We start from the raw sequence: 24,826 nt of genomic DNA on the forward strand, positions 1-24,826 counted from the left end.
AACTAAAGTATGTCTTTAACAATGAACTTTTCGTCCCAAGGGACACACAATGGCTCAGATGTGTAATGGTATTACACGTCCAGAGGTCCCACTGTTATTATACCAATACCTGGAAAGTCGTTCTCAGTTAATAGCTTTTCAATTTATTCAATTGATATTTCAGATGGCAAAGAAAGGCTGACATTACTTTCAACCAGACAAGAAAGAGCATACTTAAAGAACCAGTTCAAATAACTGAACTCTCAAAGCTCATCTTAAATAATTATAACTGAAAAGTAAATAGTCATTGTTTGGGATTGATGTACATTGCTTATAAGTGTTTGTGAAGAGAACCGGTCAGCCCGTAATGATCGCCACCGTATGAAAATTCGTACACCCTGGACAAATATTGCTGACTTTGATAAACGTGCAGCTGTATTTTATAAAATACACACCCTAGGGACAAAAATGTCCCCGCCAGTCACCAAACATATCTAGATAAACAAAATGCTAAAACAACAATGTTAACTTGTTCGTGCACGTTTAGAGACGGCTTATCCAAATAAATTGGAATTTTTGTACCTCACTGACCTCCCCCCCCCCCGCCCCGCCCCAAGAATAAGCTCCTTGACAAGTCTTAAGTCTCCAAGAGATAACGTTTGAGCATCGCGTCCTGGCTATGATCATTACGTGGTCATTACTACACGAGCTGACAGACGGTTGGCAGAACCGATTTTAATTAATGGACAGAGTACATTTCGTCACCAATTCCTGAGGTCAGCGGCCCGCATTATGGACCCGCAAATACATCTCAACTTGGTTCTATAGCTGCCGAAAACCAACGCCAACTATTTTACACAGCAGAATATAGCCCTGGTGGTCTTACACTTTCGTATTGTACTTGTATCTGTGTACAGAGGAAGAGTTCTATATAGGGCTAAGCAGAATATAACTTATTGGTAGCGGCATACCAGGAAGCAATGTGGCATAGGCCTTCCTCATTCGAGTACCGTAGATTGGATCTAGCTGTTACCGGTCGAGTGCAACAGCGCCCTCAATCACATTTTAAGGTCAGTGCCTTAAAGAGGGAAATCAAGTCTCCTCAGTTCCTGTTTTCAAGTTGCGTATTTCCACACAATGTGACATCAAAACCCTTCCTGTGTGTGTTCCGAATGCCATTTTAAGAAAAACATCCTGCGCAGCAACCCATTGGATATGTTGTTTATTCCTGTGTTTTGATGATATACCACACAATGAAACATCCTCTCTCTGCCTCTCTCTCTGACAAACCACTTCCATTCTCTGAGATTGATGGTATTATATTAAACTTGTTGGTTTGTGTATTTAATTACAAACATCATATCCACGAAACATAAGCCGCAACATGAATTGGATGAACTCGCCAATGAAAACCAACCACAACTATATTAATGTAATAGAACACGAAATATATTGGAGAACGTCCGTCAAATCGTTCACCTTTCAAAAAGATGCCACCTTAAAACTTAATGTATGCATATTTCATCACAATAAAAATGTAAATTTGTGACGCTTTTTCAAAAACAAATCGAGGATGTAAAAGCCCACTTTTGAAGTGACATGACATCATTTGACTTAAACTGTACGGTCATAAAAAAAAATCAACAACTGGTGAAAGTTTCATTGAAAATTATCTTCAAGTTCATTCTGTTTTATTTGCGTTTACGGTTTTTCAGACAACAATGAATTGTATGCGGTTCCAATTTTGTAATCATCCATTTTTCAATTACTTACCCCCACCCCACCCACCCCGCCCCCCCCCCCCAAAAAAAGAGGGGAGTGTATACGTATGGTTAGTATTTAATTTATTACTCTGAAATTAGAACTGTAACACTGTGATAAACGGCTCCCTCTGAAGTGACGTTTTTTCGAGAAATAAGTAATTTTCCACGAGTTTGATTTCGAGACTTCGGAATTAGATTTTGGGGTCTCTAAATCAAACATCTGAAATCACACAATTATTTGTTTGACAAGGGTATTAATTTTTCTTTCATAGTTACCTCGCAACTTGGACAACCAATTAAGCTTAAATTTGCACAGGTTTTTTATTTTATGCATATTTTGTGATACAGCAAGTGAGAAGACTGGTCTTTGACAATTACCAATAGTGCCCAGTGTCTTATAGGTGCACATTTCTGTTTTGAATTGTTCGTAGTCGCTGCCTGTTTGTCCTCTTTTAAATTTTTCTTTAATAAAACGATGAGTAATTAGTTCTGAGTAATTATTATATTATTTCCAATAGGAACTGCTTAGGAATGTTTGGATGACCGTGCGTCTATGGATGAGCGGCCAGGGATTCAATTAAGAAGCAACATTTGAACATAGTTCCGCTTCCCCATGGTCATAACTTTCATTCATAAATACCTCAGACAGTTTCGCTATTCCTATTGGTGGAGAGCCCGTCACGTGGGTGTGTATAAACCTTTGTTTATGACCGGTAAAAAGTGTTAATTCATGGGCGTGACACGCGAGCTTGCACCTGTGCTTATAAGACAGTTTCTTCATTCCTATTGGTCGAGAGCAACGGCTGAAACAGTTGTGCCACATCACGCGATACGCGCGACGCGCACAACATTCCCTTATAAGGAGTTGTTAACCCGAGGGCGGCGGAGGGCTTTACCATTTCATAGCTGGAGGGATGTTGTGTTGAAAGAAATCATTGAACAATTATAATTTTTGCATTTATTTTACTTTTTGACCAAAAGGGTTGATTCTTTTGACCGAAAAGGTATTTATGAATGGGAATCAAAGTGTGTTGAATCGATTTTCAACTAGTGGTAAAGGCCTGGTTCTTGATTATTTACCTCGACTTCGTCTCGGTATCAAGAACCAGGCCTCGTTGGGATTAAACCACTAGTTAAAAACCTCTTCATCACACATTGATTCCCTTATTTATAAAGATGGCTAATTATCACAATCAGCAAAAAATTCCTTGGTTTTGGACATTTCATTCTCAAAAATTATGCGATTTGTTGACGATATTTAAAGAGGCTGGGATCTTTTAAACAGATTTATATTTTAGTTTTGATATTATTTGGTTTACCCTTACACATATTTGAGTATAAACACTTTGTGTTGGCTACTCAGTACTTTTCCGAGTTCTGTGGGGTAAAAAACGAGGCATGTACAAAATAAAAAAGAAAATCTACTTTGGGGACAAAAACTAACAATATCTGGAAATACATGTTATTAATGTGTGTCTTGTTCTGTTTGTTTTGGTGTTGCAAGTTGTTTGACATTGTTGTTATTTTGGGGTTTAGTTTTTTTTTTGGAGTCGGTACTATTGTTATCAAGGCAAACTACGTAGTCGCAGTTATGTTATTTTAAAAACAAAATGCCAGCCAACTTTGGGCATAGATACACTTTGCAACACATAAGGGGGTCTTCAGATCACGAGCTTCAAATGTCTGATTTAATGCTAACCCAATAAAAATGTCATTTTCCCAATCTCAGGGAGTGAACGACCTTCAGAAATGTTATTGTTGTGGCCAGCTATTTGTTTTACGCCCGGCTTCCTAAAACATTGTGAAGTTCCTTTGGTGTGGGCTAACGGTGTTGCATGAACCACACAGGGGAAAGAATAGTCAAAACCGTAACGTTGCTCTTCCTATATTCTCAATTTTCTATTTCGTAATAATTGTCATATTATTTCAAGGATCAAGAACCAAAACACCGTAGGCGAACCCTAGCCTTCCGCTTGTGGTCGCCCCCAACCAGGCTACAAAAACGCCTCGCAAGTGGCGCTCTGGCCTCGATATTTTCTCGACTCCCCTTGTTCAACTCCTGTAAGACGACACGCACGACGACCGTGGAATTCCTACCAGATTCTAAGCCTCTCACCGTACCGTCTCACTGCTAGAGGTCCCCGCCGTCCTGCACACAGCAAAGCTCCCGTTTGCTTCTTGTTACTCGTACTCCTTGTTCATTCGTGAGCAAACGGCTTTACTCCATCGCCAACTTTCTTGTTTACCACCCCCTAAAATCGTCAAAATCACTGGACCAACTTTACGTGTGTAAAGAGCTCACTTCAATTGAATTTACTTTCTCTGCTTTGTTTGGTAAGTTTTAAAGTTGTTATAATTATTTGATTAATTCAATATTTTTTAGCGATGTGTATATCTTTAATGCGATGGTTGGATTGTGGTGGGAAGAGAACACATTCCACGATTTCATATTCGTACATGTCGTCTGCATGTCATGGGTATTACCATATAGATACGGAATGTGTGTGGTGTCCAGGCATAGGCGCTTTAGCACGTCATGTGCTCAAAGATGATCTCGGTTCATTTCTTCCTCCATGGTTTTCACAGTAAGCCCAAATCGTGATAACAAACGTTTCATCAATTCATCTATAGGCCTACAGTGATTGCAAACTTGGGTGTTTAGAGTGTATTGGATGGATTGTGCGTTGAAAGCGAAATGATAGAAATAACCTACTTTAAATTGGCAAATTATAAATATACGGCTTCCAACTTCCATCTAGGTAATAAAAAAAATACAGAACTTTTTTACTTTCTGTAACATGTGGTATGTAAAAAAAAATAAAAAATTAAACAATGTTTAGAAAATCTTCTATTAAATGTGGGGATAATTTTTTTAATTGTATTTTTTTATTGTAGGCCCTAGACTGAAAAAACTGAGGTGTTAAAACTGACATCATGGGTGTTGTCTCTTAGGCCTATATATATATCGAAGAAAGAGGATCAAAATTAACATAATAATGTGATTCTATTTTGGTATCTATAATGTGTCAACAATCCATGGTATCAATTTTAGCACCGTGGTATTTGGAACGTACATCCCTTTGTACATGTAAAGGCTATGAGACGTAAAAAGCTGGCTAATTTTTACATTAAATGTTCCAAAAGACATTTACCCCTATTGCCGGCCCCTAGCACACTCTATGTGAAAATGCTGACAGTTGTATGTACACTGCAAACGTGGACACTTTTATGCAGTTTTTTTCCACATAGTGTCTTCAAGGTGGAAGAGTAAGAGAGTCTACAATGGTAGCCAGAGTGAGCGAATGACAAGTGACTTTTCCTCCATCTTAGGGGTGTATAGTCCTGCCCGGCCTGGCCTTGGGCCAACCATGGTTAAACTCACCGAAATGTCAGGGAATTTAAAGTATTTGAGGAACGTTTTGTTTCGTTTAACTCCTGTGGTCTTCTTGTTGTGGATGTCTCCATTGTTAATCATCGTATAATAATACTTGACCAAAACAGAGACTGTGATTAAATTAGGCTGTTAAACCATGGTCAGACCATGGTCAGACTGACACCCTGTTTCCTTAAAGGCACTGGGGTTTCGCAACTTAAGACTAGTCTTATATCGAGTTAGGACGAGTTACTCGTCCTAACTTTATGACCTAGCCTTAAGTTTGTAATAACTCCTATATATTAAAGAGTCTTACGACAAGTCCTACGTTAGGATTATCTTTGTGAAATCGACACCATAACACGTTTTGTAACTCACTTTATGTATCCTAACATTAATATGCATAAACTAACAAACCTGTGCAAATTGGAGCTCAATTTGATCATGGCGAAGTTCCAAGAGAACAATGAAGAAGATAAAACAGTTGTCGCACAATTATTCTGTGTGCTTTCAGATGCATTCGTAATCAAAGGCATCCAGCTGACGTCTCTTGTTATTTGAGTGATTACCTCTTTCTCAAAACTATGAGGGAGCTGTTTCTCGCAATGTTTTATACTTTCAACAGCTCGCCAGCTTACCATTGCCTTGAAATGAAAGGAACAATTTAAAATCGTCCGGCTATGCCAATAATTAATGATGACCTTTCTAAGGCAAATGTTCAGCCCAAAAGGTGTTTCCAGTACTCTTGTCTTGTTATCTTGTTTTCTGAAAATATACAAAATGAAATTACATTATAAACAAACTTCAGAACTTAGTGCCGGTTGGCCTACTCTATGTTCTGTGTTTGTTTTTGTTACGCCATTCGTTTTCCTGCAATAAGCACCAGAAGGAATAGGCATGTCTTTTCGTGGGCTTACTGTTACAGCATCGCTGTGAAATGGAAATCGCTCAGTATGAGTAAGCACAGCATCGGCCGTACATAAGCAGCTCTTTGACACTTAAGAAAAATGGAATAACAGACGTTTTCGAAATAACTGACGGAGTCCAAGCCCCAAGGCCCATAAGCCCAACGCCGTGTTTTCGAAAAGGCCCCCTAATGTTTCCTGAAATGTGTAGCGACACGTGACTCCAAAAAGTTTGTTGGTCTGGTGTCCTTGGTCCGTCTATGTTTTCTTAACATCAGGAAGGAAGCTTGGATGTTCCCCGACTGCTGGTCCGTGATTGAATGCAGAGTTTTGTTAAGCGACAAGGTGAATTTGTGATGAGGCGATCACGCTCTAGTGAGACTGTGGGTTAATACAACACGGCAGGGGTCCTGTTTGTTTTTGGTGTCGATGGTGCTATGTTGCCTTTGACCCCAGACGTAATTACGATCCTTGTCAAAAGTGTTAGGTTTAGCACCTTTTTTTTCTTGCATACTTCACCAGTTGTATCAGACGAGGAGTTAAATTGACGCTCAATCCAAAAGTGCAAAAGCAATACCCATGAATAATCTTATGTCCAAAACGATTTTGTTTTGAGTCCTGGTATTGTAGAAATGACAGAAGTTAGAAACAGCACTCATCTCGAACTCGTTTCTTTCCTCCATGACTCAACCTTGTCCATTCGAACTCAACCTCCAAAAAGCGGATCCGCAAATCGCCCACCCGTGTCCTCTGCACATAATTTCCCCGAACACCCAAGCTTGTTATTTTGTATGATTTTATATAAATAATAACCCGCTAGTTATGTCAGATTGTGGTATCCAACAGTCTGGAGTCCTAATAAGAGTTACTTTCATGGACTGATCCAGGATTTGTAGGGGTTGCGTTACGTCACAACCCTTGACTTACGGAGGAAGTCTCTTTGGCGGGCAAAGTGACCCCTGTGTAGGGGAGGAGGATGGGCAGTGGTAGGCCTTTTCAAATTCTGTCCTAAATAGTATTCTTACTCCTAACACTCCTTTAAACCTGCATTCAGGTTTTAGAGCGGTGTTTGTTAGTGAAAGAGTGACAGAGCAGTGTATTAAAACACCAAAATTGAAACTTCGAGATGTGGCCACAATTTGCTGTTACCTTTTACAAACTAGTTTTTAGTTTAGAGTAGAGTAGAGTCTTGTCCTTGCTCTATTTTTTTTATGAAGCCAACGACCTTTAAAGGGAAGGTACACGTTTGGCAACACAAATTCACAAATTCGTCCAATAAGGATGTTTTTTTCTCGCAACTTCGATGACCAATTTAGCTCAAATTTTCACAGGCTTGTTATTTTATGCTTATGTTGGGATACACCAAGTGAGAAGACTGGTCTTTGACAATTACCAAATGTGTACCTTCCCTTTAAATTCCTTGAATTCATCGGGATGTAGGAGCAGCTTAACAGTCAGTTATGAGTTTCGTTCTGTCTTGTTGTTACTTTAGAAGGCTTTATTGACCTATACAGGGATCTTCTCGGTAAAGCGTCCCCGTAAAGTCCGAAACCAGCGTGAATCGAAAAAACACCCGCCGGTACTCTGGCGCTGTGCTCGGTATTCCAATGGGCAAACAGCCACGGTCATGAAGCCTGCTATATTTAGATCTATCGGGGACGTAGTAATGTGATTTGCAAATTCACCTGCATTAATACTCAGGAGTTGCAGTTTACGATCGTTTCATTGTCATGTTTACCATAAGTGTGACTTGATCACCAGAAGTCAACTTTATATGTTATATACCTGGCCATTGACCTTTTACGGGTTGTTTCGTGAAGGGGTGGGTTCGCTGTGTCGCCCCCCCCCCCCCCCCCCACACACACACACCGTATTAAAGACAATGGACACTTTTGGCAATTGACAAAGACCAGTCTCCTCACTTGGTGTATCTCAACATGTAATGTGCATAAAATAACAAACCTGTGAAAATTTGAGCTCAAATTGGTCGTCGAAGTTGCAAGATAATAGTGTAAGGAAAAATACCCTTGTCGCACGAAATTGTATGCTTTTAGATGGTTGGAATCAAATTCTTGGAAAATTGCTTCTTTCTCGAAAACTACGTTACTTCAAAGGGAGCCGTTTCTCATAATGTTTTATACTATCTACAGCTCTCCATTACTCGTTACCAAGTGAGGTTTCATGCTAATAACTATGTTGAGTAATTACCAATAGTGTCCATGCCTTTAATGTGTATAGCTAAAGCGCGGGTGTTTTTGCTTACAAGTTGAACATGTTATGAACGATTAGAATATTTAGGTATTTAAATAACATTTTAATCAAATTATATCCAACCTCAATCACTCAATCGTTGCCAAGCCCTCGTTACCCTCCTTACATATCTCTACATTCTGGGTCGGGAGTCAAGAAAAGAACAAGCTATCGTCAAGGTTTTGATTATGAAGGCCAACGGGGTCGATATGCCCAAGGAGCTGAAGCTAGTCTAACCTTTTTGGATTCCCCAAAACCCGATGCAATCCCAAATAACCCTGGGCATTCTAGAGAGAGTCTAGCCAATGAGATGGATTTTTTCCAATCATTTAGAGTGATGGTGCAACATTTTGTTTTTAAAGGTATCATCACTAAAGGCACTGGACACTATTGGTAATTACTCAAAATAATTGTTAGCATAAAAACTTTCTTTGTAACGAGTGATGGAGAGCTGTTGATAGTATAAAACATTGTGAGAAACGGCTCCCTCCGAAGTAACTTAGCTCTCACCAAGTGAGAAGAGGCGGTCTTTGACAATTATCAAAGGTTGTCAGTACCATTAAAACTCTATTATTGTGAGAAAGACAATTATGGTGAACTAAGTATTGAATGAATGTCCTTCAAGTTGCAATTTTGGAACAATGTTTAAGGGCCATGTTAGTTACGCAAGAAACATTTCAGTTAAAGAAATACTGTGGTGGTAAAACAGATCAGTTGTTATCCCCAAAGTTTGAATCTGTCAGTAACGCTTCTCAGATTGTGGTATTCCAATTACGGATTATTCTTCCTGTGTGGAAGTAATTCGCTCCGAAATGAAAGTTTCACTGGTTAGTTTTATTGTATTCCATCTTCATTGATAATTATTTATATGGATTTAATTCATCGAACAAATCCAAAAACCAAAGGTTGGTTATGATGGATTCAAAACAGTTGTCTCTCATTGGTTGACTTTTTTTTTTTTTTTTTTTTGGGGGGGGGGGGTAGGGTTTAGTGAGTTAGGGTTTAAGCCAGAGACTTCCAAACGAAAGAACTGTAAGATGTGGGCATAGAGGGGTCATAGACCTTATCGCAAATACCGATGCGCAAGCGCAGACTGTTGAATGAGGTGCATTGTGGGATATATATGAATCAAATTTTGCTACCAGCTAGACCACAATGCATCTAATTCCAAGCTTTACGCGCGCGCCCCGGTATTTGCGAAAAGGTCTATTGGTACCCTGTTGACAAACCTAACGCCTCCAATGGTAGGCTTACTTGGAGGAATTCCCCATACATTACGTCATGGTCTATGTATAAAATGCTCATGTCAATGGTATGGAGGGGTCTCTCTGGAGATATAGCGAGTGAGTTCTGTAATAGTTCATTTCCGTCAAACATGCCTCGAAATTGCGTGGTTTTCCTTTTACTCTGCGAACTACACGGTCGGCCATTTATGGGAGTCAAAAATTTCACTCCAATAAATGGCCGACCGTGTTACTCGACGAGGCGAGGTATAAGGAAAACCGTGTACTTTCGAGGCATGTTTGTGTGGATCATTGTATTCTACTTTTACCACATCTTTCTACCCATCTTCATTTTACAACTAACGGTTACAAACGCTTTTCAAAGACCAACTCGACCGATCCAAGCCAACGTGTTCCTTTAAACAAAACACATGAATTCTCTCAAATAGGAGCATGGTTGCAAAATATACCTTATTTTAAAGTGAGGGTACCTTCAAACGCAAGAAACTCTTTCAGTGATATTGCAAATAATGTTATGCAATTATTCCTGTATCAAAATCGCAAAATCTTGTCAGATTTCAAATAATATTAAGTCGTCACTATACAAACAACATTAATTCTACTGAATAACATTAATTATGACAAATGCTGACCTACTGCTCTCATTCCAAGTTACCCTGTCCGACTGCCTTTCGGAAGTATTTGTATCCTCGAGCCATATTCAACTTTCTACTATAATATACAGAGTGGTATCATTTTGCGAAATCGAATAATCTCTACATGAAATTAACAAAGTTGACGAAGTCCCTTTCGATATTATTCAATCACCCAGAAACAAATCCATCTTGATGGGGGATAGACCCGAAGCTCATCATAATTGATTCAATTCGTACTATGTGATGTTGTGTGTGTTCACCGCTAAGCACCGCTAGTCCACCCAGTCTATCTAGACGTCTCTATGTTGCCTTATTTGGAGCTGACATACTTGCGACCTCCTCGCAGCATGTCTGTGCGGTTAGTCGCTGTAGACGTGCCATATCATCGGAGTTTGCGCTCCTTGCCGAAATTCCCTTACCGTCTGTGGTGAGGTGGCGTTAAAGGCACTGTACACTATTGTTAATTACTCAAAATAATTGTTAGCATAAAAACTTACTTTGTAACGAGATATGGAGAGCTACTGATAATATAAAACATTGTGAAAACATTCGGCTCCCTCCGAAGTAACGTATTTTGTTCAGAAAGAGATCATTTCTAACTCGAATAATAAAAGCCTTTTATTATCCATCTGAAAGCACAAAAAGTAACGCAACAGGGGTGTTTTTCATGCAATACTCTCTTGAAAAGTTGATGACTAACTGGCCCAAATTTCCACAGCTTGTTATTTAATGCATTTGTTGGGATACATCAAGTGCGAAAACTTGTCTTTGACAATTACCAAACGTGTACAGCGCCTTTAAAAGGACCGCTACTACAACTTTTCCCCATCTCCAAGAGCAAAGGGGATGCCCTGTTTCTATGACGACCGAAGGGACCAGCTCCAGCCCAGCGCAGCCAGGGGTCATATTATAATTAATACGTCACGATAATTTGCGGCGATCTCATTTGCTAAACTTGGCCAGATTCCGCGCGCGCCTTTCGGACCCCCAGCGTGGCAGTGTGGGTCTCAGACAGCGCCGTAACACGTCACTTTTTCTCCCGTAGGCGAGTTGGTCTTTCACGCTCATAGGCAAAGCCTTTTTCCCTTCTCTTTGCATCTTAGTTTTCGGCTGGCCAAGCATAGCTTCCTGGTGTAGTTGGGGTTTATCTCTTGTCTCAACAGCGACTGGACTTATATCTTCACAACTTCTTTGTCCTTGCATTGAGGTCAACTTCGTTAGTCTTCTTTTTTGGAATAATTGTAAGTTTGTTTTACCAATATTTTGTTTATTGTTTGTCCGTTGTACATTATGACAGTTCCTAAACTATAACAACAAAAAACTGTATCTATGTTGCTTCGGGGCAGCGAAACCCATGTGTACGTTGTAATATTAAAATATTAAAATTATTCAACTTTGAAGCTCAAGTTTTCTTGCAGAGGCGGCGTTTAATGCAGTTATCGTAATTAGGTTACTGATCATAGCGCCAATAATCACAGTGGATTAATCTAATCGCCTACCCATGTTTATAATAATCCCAGTGAGATTGTGGAATAGCACCATGAATATAAAACTACACTGTAGTGTCACTTGTCTGTTAATTTGTAATAATGTTCATTCTTGCACTATAGACGGATGTAGATACTTTCCTTCTTCTTTATTTTGTGGTGACAGGAGATTTTATTTCTTCTTCATAATCTACGTGCTGCATGTTATTTTGTTCAATGTGTTTCCATGGATAATTCAAGGGGCTACATGAGACTGTTTTTAGTTCGCAAAGTATTGTGGTTAAAAGTTGGATACCAATGTCACAGTCTTCGTTTGTTTTTAAATTTGATGTGCTGACGTCATAAAACCATGAGTAGCATCATTTTCAGTTATTTTTTGTTGTCATTGTATTTCATGAGGAAGATAGACTGTTTGGTTTTAAGTAGGCGGGGCATAAATCAAAATACTTCACGGATAGGTAGAGTTGGCACACCGGTATGGATGTTACATCAACATGGCTATTTTAGCATAAATTTGTTTCACTCACAATACAAAAGAAACGTGCAGAAGAATTTGGAGATTTAGTACTAAAATTTGCTGTGTATTACATGTTCATTTTATGGATGGGGGAAATCTCCAAATCTACAAGCTGTCGGGACATTCTTTTATCTATTGACAGTATCAAGTCACAATGAGTTTACAAATTGTCTACCAAATAATTAATTTAAACGAATCAGTTTGCCCTTTTCAAACTCTTGCGAAACGACTGAGACGTCACACAGCGCCCTCTGTCGAAATCACACTGAAGGTGTGGCCATGCTCTAGACACTCTATAGTTGAACAGAGGAATGCGTGTTGATATTTTAATTAAAATGAAACATTAGCGGAGCTGAAGTATCTGTCTTTGACACATGTTGCTTGAGAATGCGAATGCGAAGATGATGGTGGAATATGAGAAGACGAAGATGAAGATGCGAGACAGGAGTCTAGAACCAGGGCCTATAATATCAGAAAGCACAAAACCTTGCTAAGCACAGAAAAGTGTTGCTTGACAGAAACAGCTTTCACCAGGTTATACTGGAAGCGTCGTGGCCGAGCGGTTAAGAGCACCCGTATACAAACTCTGGTGTTTCTGTTCAGCAGAGTTTGGGTTCGAATCCCCTCGTGACACTTGTGTCCTTAAGCAAGACACTTCACCATTGCTTCGTGCTTCGTCCTTCGGATGAGACGTAACGCCGTTGGTCCCGTGTGTTGTGTAACGCACGTAAAATAACCCAGTGCATTGCGCCACAGCACCTTGCACCTTTTTGAAAAAGACTGAGCTTTGTACGCCCCTTTAAGGTGTGAAAAGGCGCTCTGAAAGAACTGAGTATTAACTAAAACTACAGTAAGTTTACATTGTTGTCACTTGTGCTCCATTTTTGCTTAGGAAAGACATTTTGTCAAGCAGTATTTTCTGCTTAACAGCTTATGAAGCGGGTCACCTGGCCATTAAAAAACCCAGAGAATAATAAATTGATTGAACACGACGTCATCGACCATCATCTATGATATAAAACAAGTGCACGCGTTAACGCACTGCGCGCAACTCTCATCCGATGGTGGTGGTGCACGTTTTATCAAAGATGGCCGCACGTTTGATCAAAGATAACCGCCAATGCAAGGGAATGACATTGTTTCAAATTCAAATACACATGATGTTCAACTCCTCTTGTAACTGTGAAGTCGTTTTTAAATCATCTGTCACATAAGTTAGATGGTTTTCCCGCTTCCACTTCCACATCCGACCTCATTTTTACCTGCTAGATAAAGAACAGGATGGTGAGCAGAGTTCGACGTAATGTTACCACATAACAAACCTCGATGGAAGCAGAGAGTTCGATGACAACTACATGAGCGGGTTTAGATTATTTTCTTGACAGTATATTTGCGCGTATAGTATGTCCACCTTTACGTCATCATTACATTCTCATTGAACTAGAATGGCACTAAGGGGTGATTTTCAAGTAAATAAGTGTCCAACCTCACTTTGAAAGTCTCACTCAATACGGTACACGTGAACTGTATAGCGCCCTCTTTCGGCAAAATAATTTCCCTCTTAGACTAAAGACATGGGAAAGTTTTTCTTACCAGCCACACACTGCCGCTCTTCTATCGAATAAGATTTTAGCATTATTATTTATAAAGTCACAAACAGCAATTTTGCTACGAAGACCGTATATTATACCCCCGTATGACAGACCTGTAATTTTCTTTAAAACATGGTATTTTTCGACCAAAATGTTTCAGTTTTCACTAGCACGTAATATTTTTTGTACCGCATTTTGTTTTTGTTCGTGCTACACCACAATCGCATTAGTACAAACAAACAGTGGTTGCTATGGTAATAGCCCTGAAGCGTGTTTTCTTTTGCACAGAATACACCTCAACTCCTCCACGTCCTGTTTTGACGCTACAGATATCTACCTATGACCTATAGGTAATTTTAACTAGTAAAATTTACGTCGGCCCGTACCGGCCCGTCCGTACCCGCAACACAGCTTTAACATGTAGAATGGAAGTGGTCATTATTTTTAGCAAACAAAATACAGTTGTCGGTTTTTAATATTGTCTTTTGGTTTGTACAATTAATGTGAATTGTTTTGTTTGTAGGAAATGTCGTCATTATCTGAGGAAATGAGTCTGCTGAATTGTTTGTGTTAAATTGCATTTGGTAATTACTGAACAAAATTATTTATGAACGTTAAAAACTCAATCGGTTTAATAGAGCGCTGGAGATCATCTGTTGATACTATAAAACACAAACGACTCTCTTAAGGTAGTAGTTTTTGACAAACTGGGGTAGTTTTCGACACAATTTTGTTTTTTGTAATCTGGCTCAGGCATTTGAATAAACACAGTTATGTGGAACAACTGTATTTTTCTTTCATTATTTTCTTTTAACTTCGACGACCAATAATTCAGCCAAAAATGTCACAAGTTGTTATTCCAAGCGTGTTGTGGAGACTCCAAGTGAGAAAACTGGCATACCCTACCTGGTAAACTGTGACAGCTTGAACCATGTCTTAAAGATCACAAAACAAAATTTAGCAACTACCTTTTGCCAATGTGTTTGTAATTTCAGTTTTTTTTTTTTATAAGCTGTCATCTGGCTGTCCCTTGTCTATCCTTCTTTATATTGTGTAAGCCCTGCATTCAAATGGAAAAAGCGCCACTGAAGTTTTGTGATGTCTGTTTTGTTTCTTTCATTATAATTCTCTTGCAACTTACTTCGATGACCAGCTGAGTCCAAACTTTCTCAGGATTTGTTTTTATTTTATGCATATATGTTGGGATACACCAAGTGAGAATACTGGTCTTTGACAATTACCAAAGGTGTCCAATGCCTTTTATTATTTCAAAGAGGTTTCTTACCGGATATAATTCTATATACACTATCTGATAAACGTGTGAAGTATGCCTTGGTTGAGTTACTCAATGTGTCAGGACATGACATAAGATGCGTGTACTAAAACAAACAACAAATAACCAACACAAGGTTATACATCTCGACCAGAGGTCATCGAATCAATTGTCCCTCAAAAGTAGGATTAAGACATTTCGTTTGACCTCGGCAAATATTGATTAAATCACAGTTTGCTGAACACTTTCAAAGTATTCACTAGAATAAAAATGTGCTCAGCAAAGTACAAACATTCCCACACACAGCAAAAAGAAACCTAAACATATTCAAGTGAACGTTTGGTGATGATGAACATACATTTCTTCATCTTGTGTTTATTTTAATACTTTTGTATTTTAATAATTTTACTTGTGAAAATTGTTATAATTATAAATTGGTTGATACATTCTTCAATATAAACCCCAAACAATGACTCAAATCGTTCACACAGATGCGAAGTCACACTTACTCACACCATATTATAAAAAAAACGCAAACAAACAACACACAAACAAACAACAACAAACACCTTTTAACAACAATTAAGACAACGTTAAGCCAGCAATCATTATAAAGAAAATGATAATTTTTGTCTGTATAATCCCTAATGATCCCTCTTTTAATAACAGCTAATGTCTTTCAAAGAAACATAACTCAAAACAAACTATTCAAGGTTTAGACCTAAACAGTAGGTAGTGACTCAACTGTTTGTTATGGAGCCAACATTATGTCACTAACTGCAATGGGAAATGGAGGTCGGCAAGAGTGGTATTCACTCCATGTGGCATTTGTTGTTCAGAGAGTGGCCTTAACTCAATCGTCAACAAATACAGACAATCAACGACTCGTTTGAAATTGTTGTGGTTCTTGGCCATCACGGTTCATGTAACATTAGTCCATTTATGTTGTCGTGCATGATTGTTAAACTGGTGTATATTGAAGAAAGACTTTAGGAAAGTTATTTGGAATGTTTCTATTTTAGGAACACCCATTAAACCATATTGGAAGAACGTTTCTACATTATGAATTTAATGTGTACTGTGGTTATTAGTAAGTTTCGTTTAATTAACATATGGTAAATTTCACCACTAGCCCCCAGTGCATTTTATTTCCATGAATGGGTTCGCAAAATTTACGTGAATCAATATGAAAGCACCCTTTTCTCGTTCAGATTTTTTTTCAGAGGTTGTTTGAATGTTTTAAATAATGTAGGCCTACATAGTCGCTGTGACAAATTGAAAGATCATTTCTACGTTATTAATTTAAGGTGTAGGCCTACGTTGTTGACAAGTTTCGTACAATTAACAACAAAGAAGTTTCCCAAGACTAGCCTGCTCTCTTTATTTCAACAAATTGGTTCGCAATAATTATGTGTTCACAAGGCTGTTCTAAACCTAAAAATACTTCAGTCTGTGGCCTGCAACTACCGTCGTGACGTATTGTTTGGTCGTCCTTGGTTCAACATTTCTAATCTTGTAGGAATTCCACTACTGTCAAATCCAGTGGATACCCCTCAGACAGTATTTGACATAAATTTAAAGCCCACGCACCAATAACTTCCGACTCACCGCAGTGGCGGTCTACTTCAAGCTATGGGACCAGACCACCACCGCACTGCAGTTCACTCTGAGTGGTGGCGGTGCTTGAACAGGTGGTATGTAAGACACGCCCTCCTAATTTCATATTCATGGTGGACGATAAGCTGGTTTCGAATCCTACTGCTCTTGCGGGTTTCGCTATAGCCCAGCTTTTACATTCAGTATAGACACTTATTCAAACTCAATAGGATATTTATTATCACACTGACATCCCCACAGTGCATAGAATTTGTCTAAGACAAATTTTAAGGGTCAGTTAGTTTGCAGAAGAATCAGTATAGCATGATTACAGTGTTAGTAGTTTAGTGATTAATATTACTTGAAGGGCAACAAACACTTTATGATGTCAACATGTGGGAAAAGTGAGGCATAGCTTTTTTGTACTTTCCCTAGAAAACTCGAGAACACTTCAAAACAACACAAACGGACATAGACAGGAAAACACACCAATGAGTGAGACTCAGTACAATGTGTTGATAGGCTGAACAAATTATATCATAAATTAAAAACTCTTAGAGGTTACTTTTGATAATAGATTACTTTTTCGACATGATCTTTTCTATGCACAAACCGGCCCTTTCTAAAGAAATATCGTATCAGCCAAATTTACCCTTAGTGTTTGGTACATTTAAAAAAAAAATTCTAACATTCAAATTTTACTCAGCTTCTGTTTAGGGAACATATTTCATTTTTATGTTTTAATTGGCCAAGTGTCAGTTTCAATTTCAGGCTGACATTCATCAAGAGATTAGAATTTCCTTACGTCTTACCTTAGGTTTCCTTTCAAGCTCATACTTCCCATCTTATTAGTACACGGCACCTTATCAGTTAGTTTTCACTTAAAACAGTCATTTATAATCAACTATATTACTGAATAATTTTGCATTAATTTTCTCTGAATATTTTACTCATATTTTGAAAATATGCAAAGAAAACTGTTTCATTTCTACACATACAACCACAAACAGAAGTGGGACAAGTTGAATATATAAATAGTTAATAGATGTTATTATTTTTGTATATGAATTATTACAATAATTTTTTAATAACAAAATTGAATGTTGATTCAAAAAGGAGCAAAGCACAGCAAACATTGTGCTTACCAGAATAACGTTACCAGCCGAAATACCATGACAATATTGTACAATCTATGACAGGTATACTGTTTATTTTTGCTAAGCCACAAAAAAATAAAAAATAATAATCAAGCAATACTTTCTGTACAAGTACTGCACCTCTATGAAATTGGGCTCAGTTGTTTCATAAATGAAATAGGTGGTTCTGGTTTTAAAAAAAAATTAAAAAATAGCCATTTTGGAAATTAAATAATTAAAAAGATCTTAAATCGGAAAAAGTTACATATATTAATAGACTCTACTTTCTTATGTGTCGTCGTTTTGTTGCCTTTTGTTTTCTTTTCTTTGAGTAAACCCATTTTATCTACTTGATAAAAAAGAGGGGCGTGGCACTTGTCCCAGAAGCACAGTGGTTTTTCAATAAGTGTTTCCTTTTTCATGAATGACAATTAACTTCCGTATGTTTTCAACGCTGACAGGTCTGGGTCAAGGGGCACGATGAATACTAATGAGGATGGGGCTGCCGGTGGCGATCAGGAGTATGAACAGAAGCGTGATCCTGACGCTGAGGAAGACGAAGAGATGGCGTTGAAAGAGAAGGATCTCGCGGACGACGCTCCATGGAAGAGGATTCAGAAGAACACCTTCACCCGTTGGTGTAACGAGCACCTAAAATGTGTCAACAAGCACATCGCCGACTTGGATACCGATTTAAGCGACGGAATTCGACTGATTGCCCTGCTGCAAGTGCTCTCTCAGAAGCGGGTTTCGAAGCACAACCAGAAGCCGACGTTCCGGTCGCAGAAGCTCGAGAATGTCTCGGTGGCGATGAAGTTTATCGAGGATCAGAACATCAAGATCGTTAACATAGGTAAGTGGCCACTATACGGGTTTTTATGTAGATTTGTATGAGAGGCAATGTCAGACTTCTGATGGTTTTTGTTTAGGAAGTGCAACCAATTTTAATAGTATTTGCACTCGTAAAAACATTGCAGCAGACGAGTTGTGTCAGTGGTTGGTGTTGCTATTGCTTGTTCTGGCATGTGGTTGTGGATGGTAAAGGCACCCGTCTATTTTGTGTATAGTTTCTACGAAACTTGTGGCGCGGTGCCCAGGCTTCATATCTGAATTTGTTGTTTTTGTCATATTTCGCATTGCCACAGTCAACAGTGTTTGCAGAATAACACATTTTATAAATCCTGTCACTACCTGAAGGTGTACACAATCTTAATTGTTGATAATATGATATTATTTATCAAATAAATTTAAATATTAGCGACAACAACATGATTCACTGCATAGATTGCAGAGCAATGGTCTTTGAGTTTGAGTTGACTAGGCAAACCGTAGCCTTGCTCAAGGCAGTCGAATTATTCACTCCGAAAAAAGACCGCCGCTGTATAAAAAACCAACCGTATTCACTGTGCGTAAAACCCACCCGTATTCACTGTGCGTAACATCGCACAACACGATGCCCCCGTACACTATCCGCATGCGGAGGCCGTCAGGCCGACAGCCTTGTAGGATCTGTGTTGAAGCCACTGACCTCATTACTATAATAAGCGAAGAGTTCCCACGGTCAGCTCATTACCATAATGCCCGCGAAAGACGAGACATGTTTACCTCACACACCACCACCACGGACGCATGATAGGGTCCAAAGGTCGTGATAAGGGAAGTGCGTGATTGGACGTCAAAATGAATAATTCATTTGCCTCACATCCTGTGTTGTCTGATAGGTCTGACGAACGATATACATATTCATGAGCTGCATACTAGCATATCCTCGAGCCCCCCCAATTTCGTCCACTATTGGAATTTTTTCAATACAACACATTAAAACGGGAAGATACAGATCCGACAAGGCTGTCGGCCTGACGGCCTCCGCATGCGGTTAGTGGTGTACGAGTGCGATGACTTGTGTGAACATGTATTCGTGCAATGTCACAGTGTGTATACGGGTTGGTCATTCGGTGTGATCGCACACACCATGCACAGGGTATACGGCGGGTGGGTTTACAGCTGCGTCTTTTCGGAGCGAATAATGCGACTGCCTTGAGCAAGGCTAGGCAAACCGATGTTAAAAAAAAGAGCTCGAGCCATAACAACCCAACAAGGCAGGCTATAGTAGCCCAAGACCCCGTAACTGGGGTGCTAATCCACTTTTCCCCCCGAAATGTTGTCATTATCGGTAGTACTAGCTACAGTATGATCGATACATTTCGAAAAACGGAGTACTGCGCCCCAGTTACTTGAAATTTTGTCATTACCGATTATGACAACACTTTGAAAAAAGGGGTACAGCGCCCCAGTTACTGGGTCTACAGTAGCCCCTGGACCTTGGCCTGTGTGTCCCTCTCAAATGTTCCCAGAAATTAGAAGTGACAATGGTGGATTAGCCCCTATTCAGCCTGCACATTGTGGGTTTCGTTTTGTGTGTAGTTATAATTGTACATATTGGATAATAGGTCTTAATACATCTTTTGCTGTGAATGACTAAAGTAGGGTGTTGATTCCAAGAACTTGGCCAAACTTGGCTCTGCTTAGTGCAGTTTTTGTACAGTCGACATTTAAAGGCAGTGCACACTATTGGTAATTACTCAAAGTAATTATTAGCATAAAAACTTAACTTGGTAACGAGTAATTGGGAGAGGTTGATAGTATACAACATTGTGAGAAACGGCTCCCTCTGAAGTGACGTAGTTTTCAGGAAAGAAGTAATTTTCAACGAATTTGATTTTGAAACCTCAGATTTAGAATTTGAGGTCTCGAAATCAACCATCTAAACGCACACAACTTCGTGTGACAAGGGTGTTTTTTCTTTCATCATCTCGCAACTTCTATGACCGATTGAGCTCAAATTTTCACAGGTTTGTTATTTTATGCAAATGTTGAGATACAGCAAGTGGGAAGACTGGTCTTTGACAATTACCAATAGTGTCTAGTGTCTTTAAGCTGCTTACAGGGTTTAGTACCAAATTTCTGTGTACTGGAGAGCTTTCTTGTTCTCATGCTGGACCATCCCATCCATTGGAATGCTCTTGCACTGAACCTCAGTCTAGCGGACACTCTCTCCAACTTCAAAACCAAACTGGAAATTGTTCAGTCATTTATACTACCGTCATCAGCAGATTTGTTTTTGTTTGATGCGACAGCATTGTCTTTCTGACAGGCCCAGCGCTTCTTCAAGTACAACTTGAAGCTGAAGTTTGAATGTTATGTATATCAGTGGAAATGGATAGTATGGGAAAGTTTCTGGTACATAACACGCTTGTTGCACACTCCTGTATTGTTACATACAGGTATGCCTACTACATACCAACCGATACATTGGTAAAGGTTTTGTGTCTAAGCCCCGCCTATATTTCTAGGGAATCCATATTTGGTTGAGCCTGCCTCGGCTCGAAAAGCCGGGTTTTTGTTCAGTTGACACCTGACTTAACCTTTATTTTATTATGAAATGAACCAGGAAACATAATTTGTGCTGGAAATACATTACATTGTACCTGCACTTGCATATTACCTTGCATCCAGCCAGGTCATACTTGTAGTGCAGCTACAAATAGTGCGCCTACAAATATTTATTTTGACGAACACTTATCGTAGTGGCTGCACTAATTTATACTGCCATGTGTTAGTGCAGTGTATACACTGTGCAGTGTATACACTGTATGGTGTCATTTGGCAGCCTACAGCGGCCATTTTCAAGACTAGGTTTTTTGTAACGAGCTGAGAACCATAGTTATATTCAAATTCTGTTTTTGTACAATATATAAAATAGTATTAATTTCATTCGCAGAATATGTAGGGCCTACATACACTGTATGCTTACTACAACTTGTGGTTTTAAGTTGGAAGAAAATTTATCATTATTGGGTTGGGAAAGCCGGAAGAAAAACCAGTCACCAAGTGAGTAAATTGTACCCTAAGGATCCAAGGTTCAAGTTTTCTTTTGTCAACTTTACACGTAACTCAAATACTTGTCTCTAACACTATACAAATATTCATCGTTCTGAATAAAATTATCAGTAATTATGACTTTTAAAAAGTGTGCACCTGTAGCACCATTCACCATGGCAATGTCATCTTTACATGTAACTCAAGTACTTGCCTCCACCACATACAAACATTTGTCATTCTGAATCAAATTATCAGTAATTAGGCCCCTATGACTTTAAAAAAAGTGTGCACCTAATTTCTAAACATTTTGGGAGAGTTCAAAGCTCGAACTTTTGGAGTGTGTCTGGCTTGTGAGCTCACAACACATGACCTAAACTCTAAAAAGTCCACTGGAAAAAGCTGGAACAAAATGGAGTAGGCCTTTATGATATCAATAAAGAGGTCAATGGTTGCATAAAGAGGGGCTTTTATATTCTTTTCAAGGTTCATTTTGTTTTTTGGCTGAATGAATTTCTTTTTTTGAGGGGGCAGTAACTGTCTAGTATAGAGTCTTTCCTGGCACATTGTTTAGTGGGCAACTCGTGGGGCGTGGAGTTTGTGTTCAGTTTTGTGGCACAGGGAGTGCCATACCCACCAGTAACCCTGTAAGAATAGCAACTAAGCTTTTAAGAGTGGAATCGAATGGCTTTTGTGCTGTGAAGGATTACCGGATTCCCAGGTTCACTGGTTGTGTGGCAGGAACAGGGTAGGACCTACCTGAATCATGGATAAGAAATAGCCATTCACAGAAGTATTTTCATTATGTGAACTGTGTTAAACACAAAGAATCACACTTTGGATAGTTGTTCGGGGTCGGTTTCTCAAAGAGATCTGGTTGTTTCTCTTTATACCGCTATCAAACGATGTTGAAAGCTCATCTTTGAATCGTATTGTTTTGTTAACCGAGCCCAGGTACATCATACATGTTACACTAATAGTTATAAAGTTTCCAGTTTGCATTTTTGTTGCGGTTAAATACATATAGTACGATAGATCATTTTGGTTTGTAGGCAGTGTACATGACTAAAAATGAACACTCGTTCGAAGAATGGAGGCCAGTGATTTCAGGGTCGGGCCAGTATTAACCCATGACCTGACAAGTCGTGTAACCCATGACCTGACAAGTCATGTAATGTTTTTCACTTTTTATTTACAACTGGAAAACAGAAAAATTGTGTTAAAACCATGAATCTGTCAAATATCAAAAGTACCAAAATATTGCAAATTTAATTTCTTTCACATTTGGGGAACCAGGCTTACCAAAAAGTTCAACTAAAAGCATGGTCCATAAATTGATTACTTAAAGACGGAAACAAGTTTTTTATTTTTAGATGCCTGCATGTTATCTTTGGCACTTTCAGCTCAAGTTCATTCATTGATGAACTTTTATTCAATGAATACCGCACCGTGCCAGCATAGGTAGACCAGACCCGTTATAAATGCCTGCACATTATAAAAGCTGCTTTTCTTTTCACTCGACTGGAGCTTGGAATCCAGGGGTTGTTTTTCTCTTTACTTCCACTGACCTCAGGCTAGCCGCACAGGAACAAATTGATTTACTCCTTATTGCAGGTTCTTCCTTTGGAAGCGACAAAACAAGAAATCGTTGAACCTGTAGTTGTGTTTTTTCCCCTTCCACCTGCCTGATCCACCTTTTGAAAGTTTTGCAAACTGAACTGTACATGTGAGATGTTTGACACTAGTACAGAAGTAAATGTGTTTCTGAAGGAATCAATTGTTGGCTTAAAACTTACTTGGTTACAAGCAATAGTATAAAACAATGTGCGAAACGACTCCCTCTGACGTAACGTAGTTTTCAAATGTAAATTTCCACTAAAATATTTGAATATGATTGTGAGAACTCAGAATTAGATTTTGAAGTCCCGAAATCAAGCATCTGAAAGCACACAACTCCGTGTGACAAGGTTGTCTCAAAACTACTCAGTTGAAAACAAAAAAAGTTTCCTGTTTTGCACCACTCCTTTAACAGCTAACTTTTGAGAAAACCCTTTTGAAAAAAAAACTGTGATAAATTGACCGCAGACTGACTGTTGAACCTACACGCATTTCAGTCCCAGCTGAATTTATCACATAGTGCATGGTAAATGTAAAAATATGTCATAAACTTTGGCTAGCCGGCTCACATTCACGGGGCTTTTGTAGGGAATCTGGGGGGTTAAATCATAGGGTACAGGGGCTAACTCACATACTACTAAAAAAAGGTCTACATAGGTCAGAGACGTGGGAGTGCCAAGTCTATGGGGAGGTAATGTCTATGAATTGCTGCACAGTGCAAGTTCATGAGACTATGTGGAGACAGGTGGATTTTTCAATGGTGTGTGTCACAACTGATTGATCCAGAAAGTTGTTAAGAGAGTGGCAAATTTTACAGGGAAGAGATATATTTGAATTTGTAACGGCAGGAATAGATAGCTGCGTAATTAAATCTTCGATTGCACTGTGCACTTTTTTTTCTGAGCCTGTGCTTGGCTTGAACTACTTTGTTTCTTCTTTTACTTTGCCTCCTGTGAGCTAGAATCTTACGGTTGAAATTGGCTGACAGTCACACCCAGTGCCTTGGGGAAGATTTTTCCTGACTGTTCATTGAAGGTGCAGTGTAAAGATTAAGGAATATTATTTTTTGTTACTACTACTGTAAGTCTGACTCATTAATTTGTAATAATATACTATAATTTATAGGGCGTACGTTGTTTGTAATTTGAGTGGATTGGTAAAAACATATTTCAAATTAAGGATGTCTGAGTTAAAGCCATTGGACCCTTTCGGTACAGAAAAAAAAGAAAAAAGTTCACAGGTTTACAAATAATTTACAGAGTTTACAGAAGGTAATGGTGAAAGGCTTCTCTTGAAATATTAGTCCATGAAATGCTTTACTTTTTGAGAAAACGGTAAAACAATATAAATTCTCGTTAGCGAGAATTACGGATTTGTTATAAACACATGTCATGACACGGCGAAACTCGCGAAAACAGGAGTGGGTTTTCCCGTTATTTTCTCCCGACTCCGATGTCCGATTGAGCCTAAATTTCCACAGGATTGTTATTTTATATATAAGTTGTGATACACGAAGTGTGGGCCTTGGACAATACTGTTTACCGAAAGTGTATAATGGCTTTAAAGGGAAGGTATAATTA

At 38.9% G+C, this 24,826-nt stretch overlaps 1 protein-coding gene across 1 annotated transcript in view; it reads left to right on the top strand.

Moving 5' to 3' along the window:
* Positions 1-24,826, top strand: part of LOC139954333 (filamin-A-like) — a 132,331-nt gene that overhangs the window by 3,104 nt on the left and 104,401 nt on the right. Inside the window, exon 2 of the mRNA XM_071954089.1 lies at positions 18,212-18,603. Coding sequence (XP_071810190.1) covers positions 18,212-18,603 — 392 coding nt within the window. The remainder of the gene's footprint in view (positions 1-18,211; positions 18,604-24,826) is intronic.

The sequence above is a fragment of the Asterias amurensis genome, chromosome 2 (genome assembly GCF_032118995.1).
Source record: "Asterias amurensis chromosome 2, ASM3211899v1".
NCBI classification, from domain to species: Eukaryota; Metazoa; Echinodermata; class Asteroidea; order Forcipulatida; family Asteriidae; genus Asterias; species Asterias amurensis.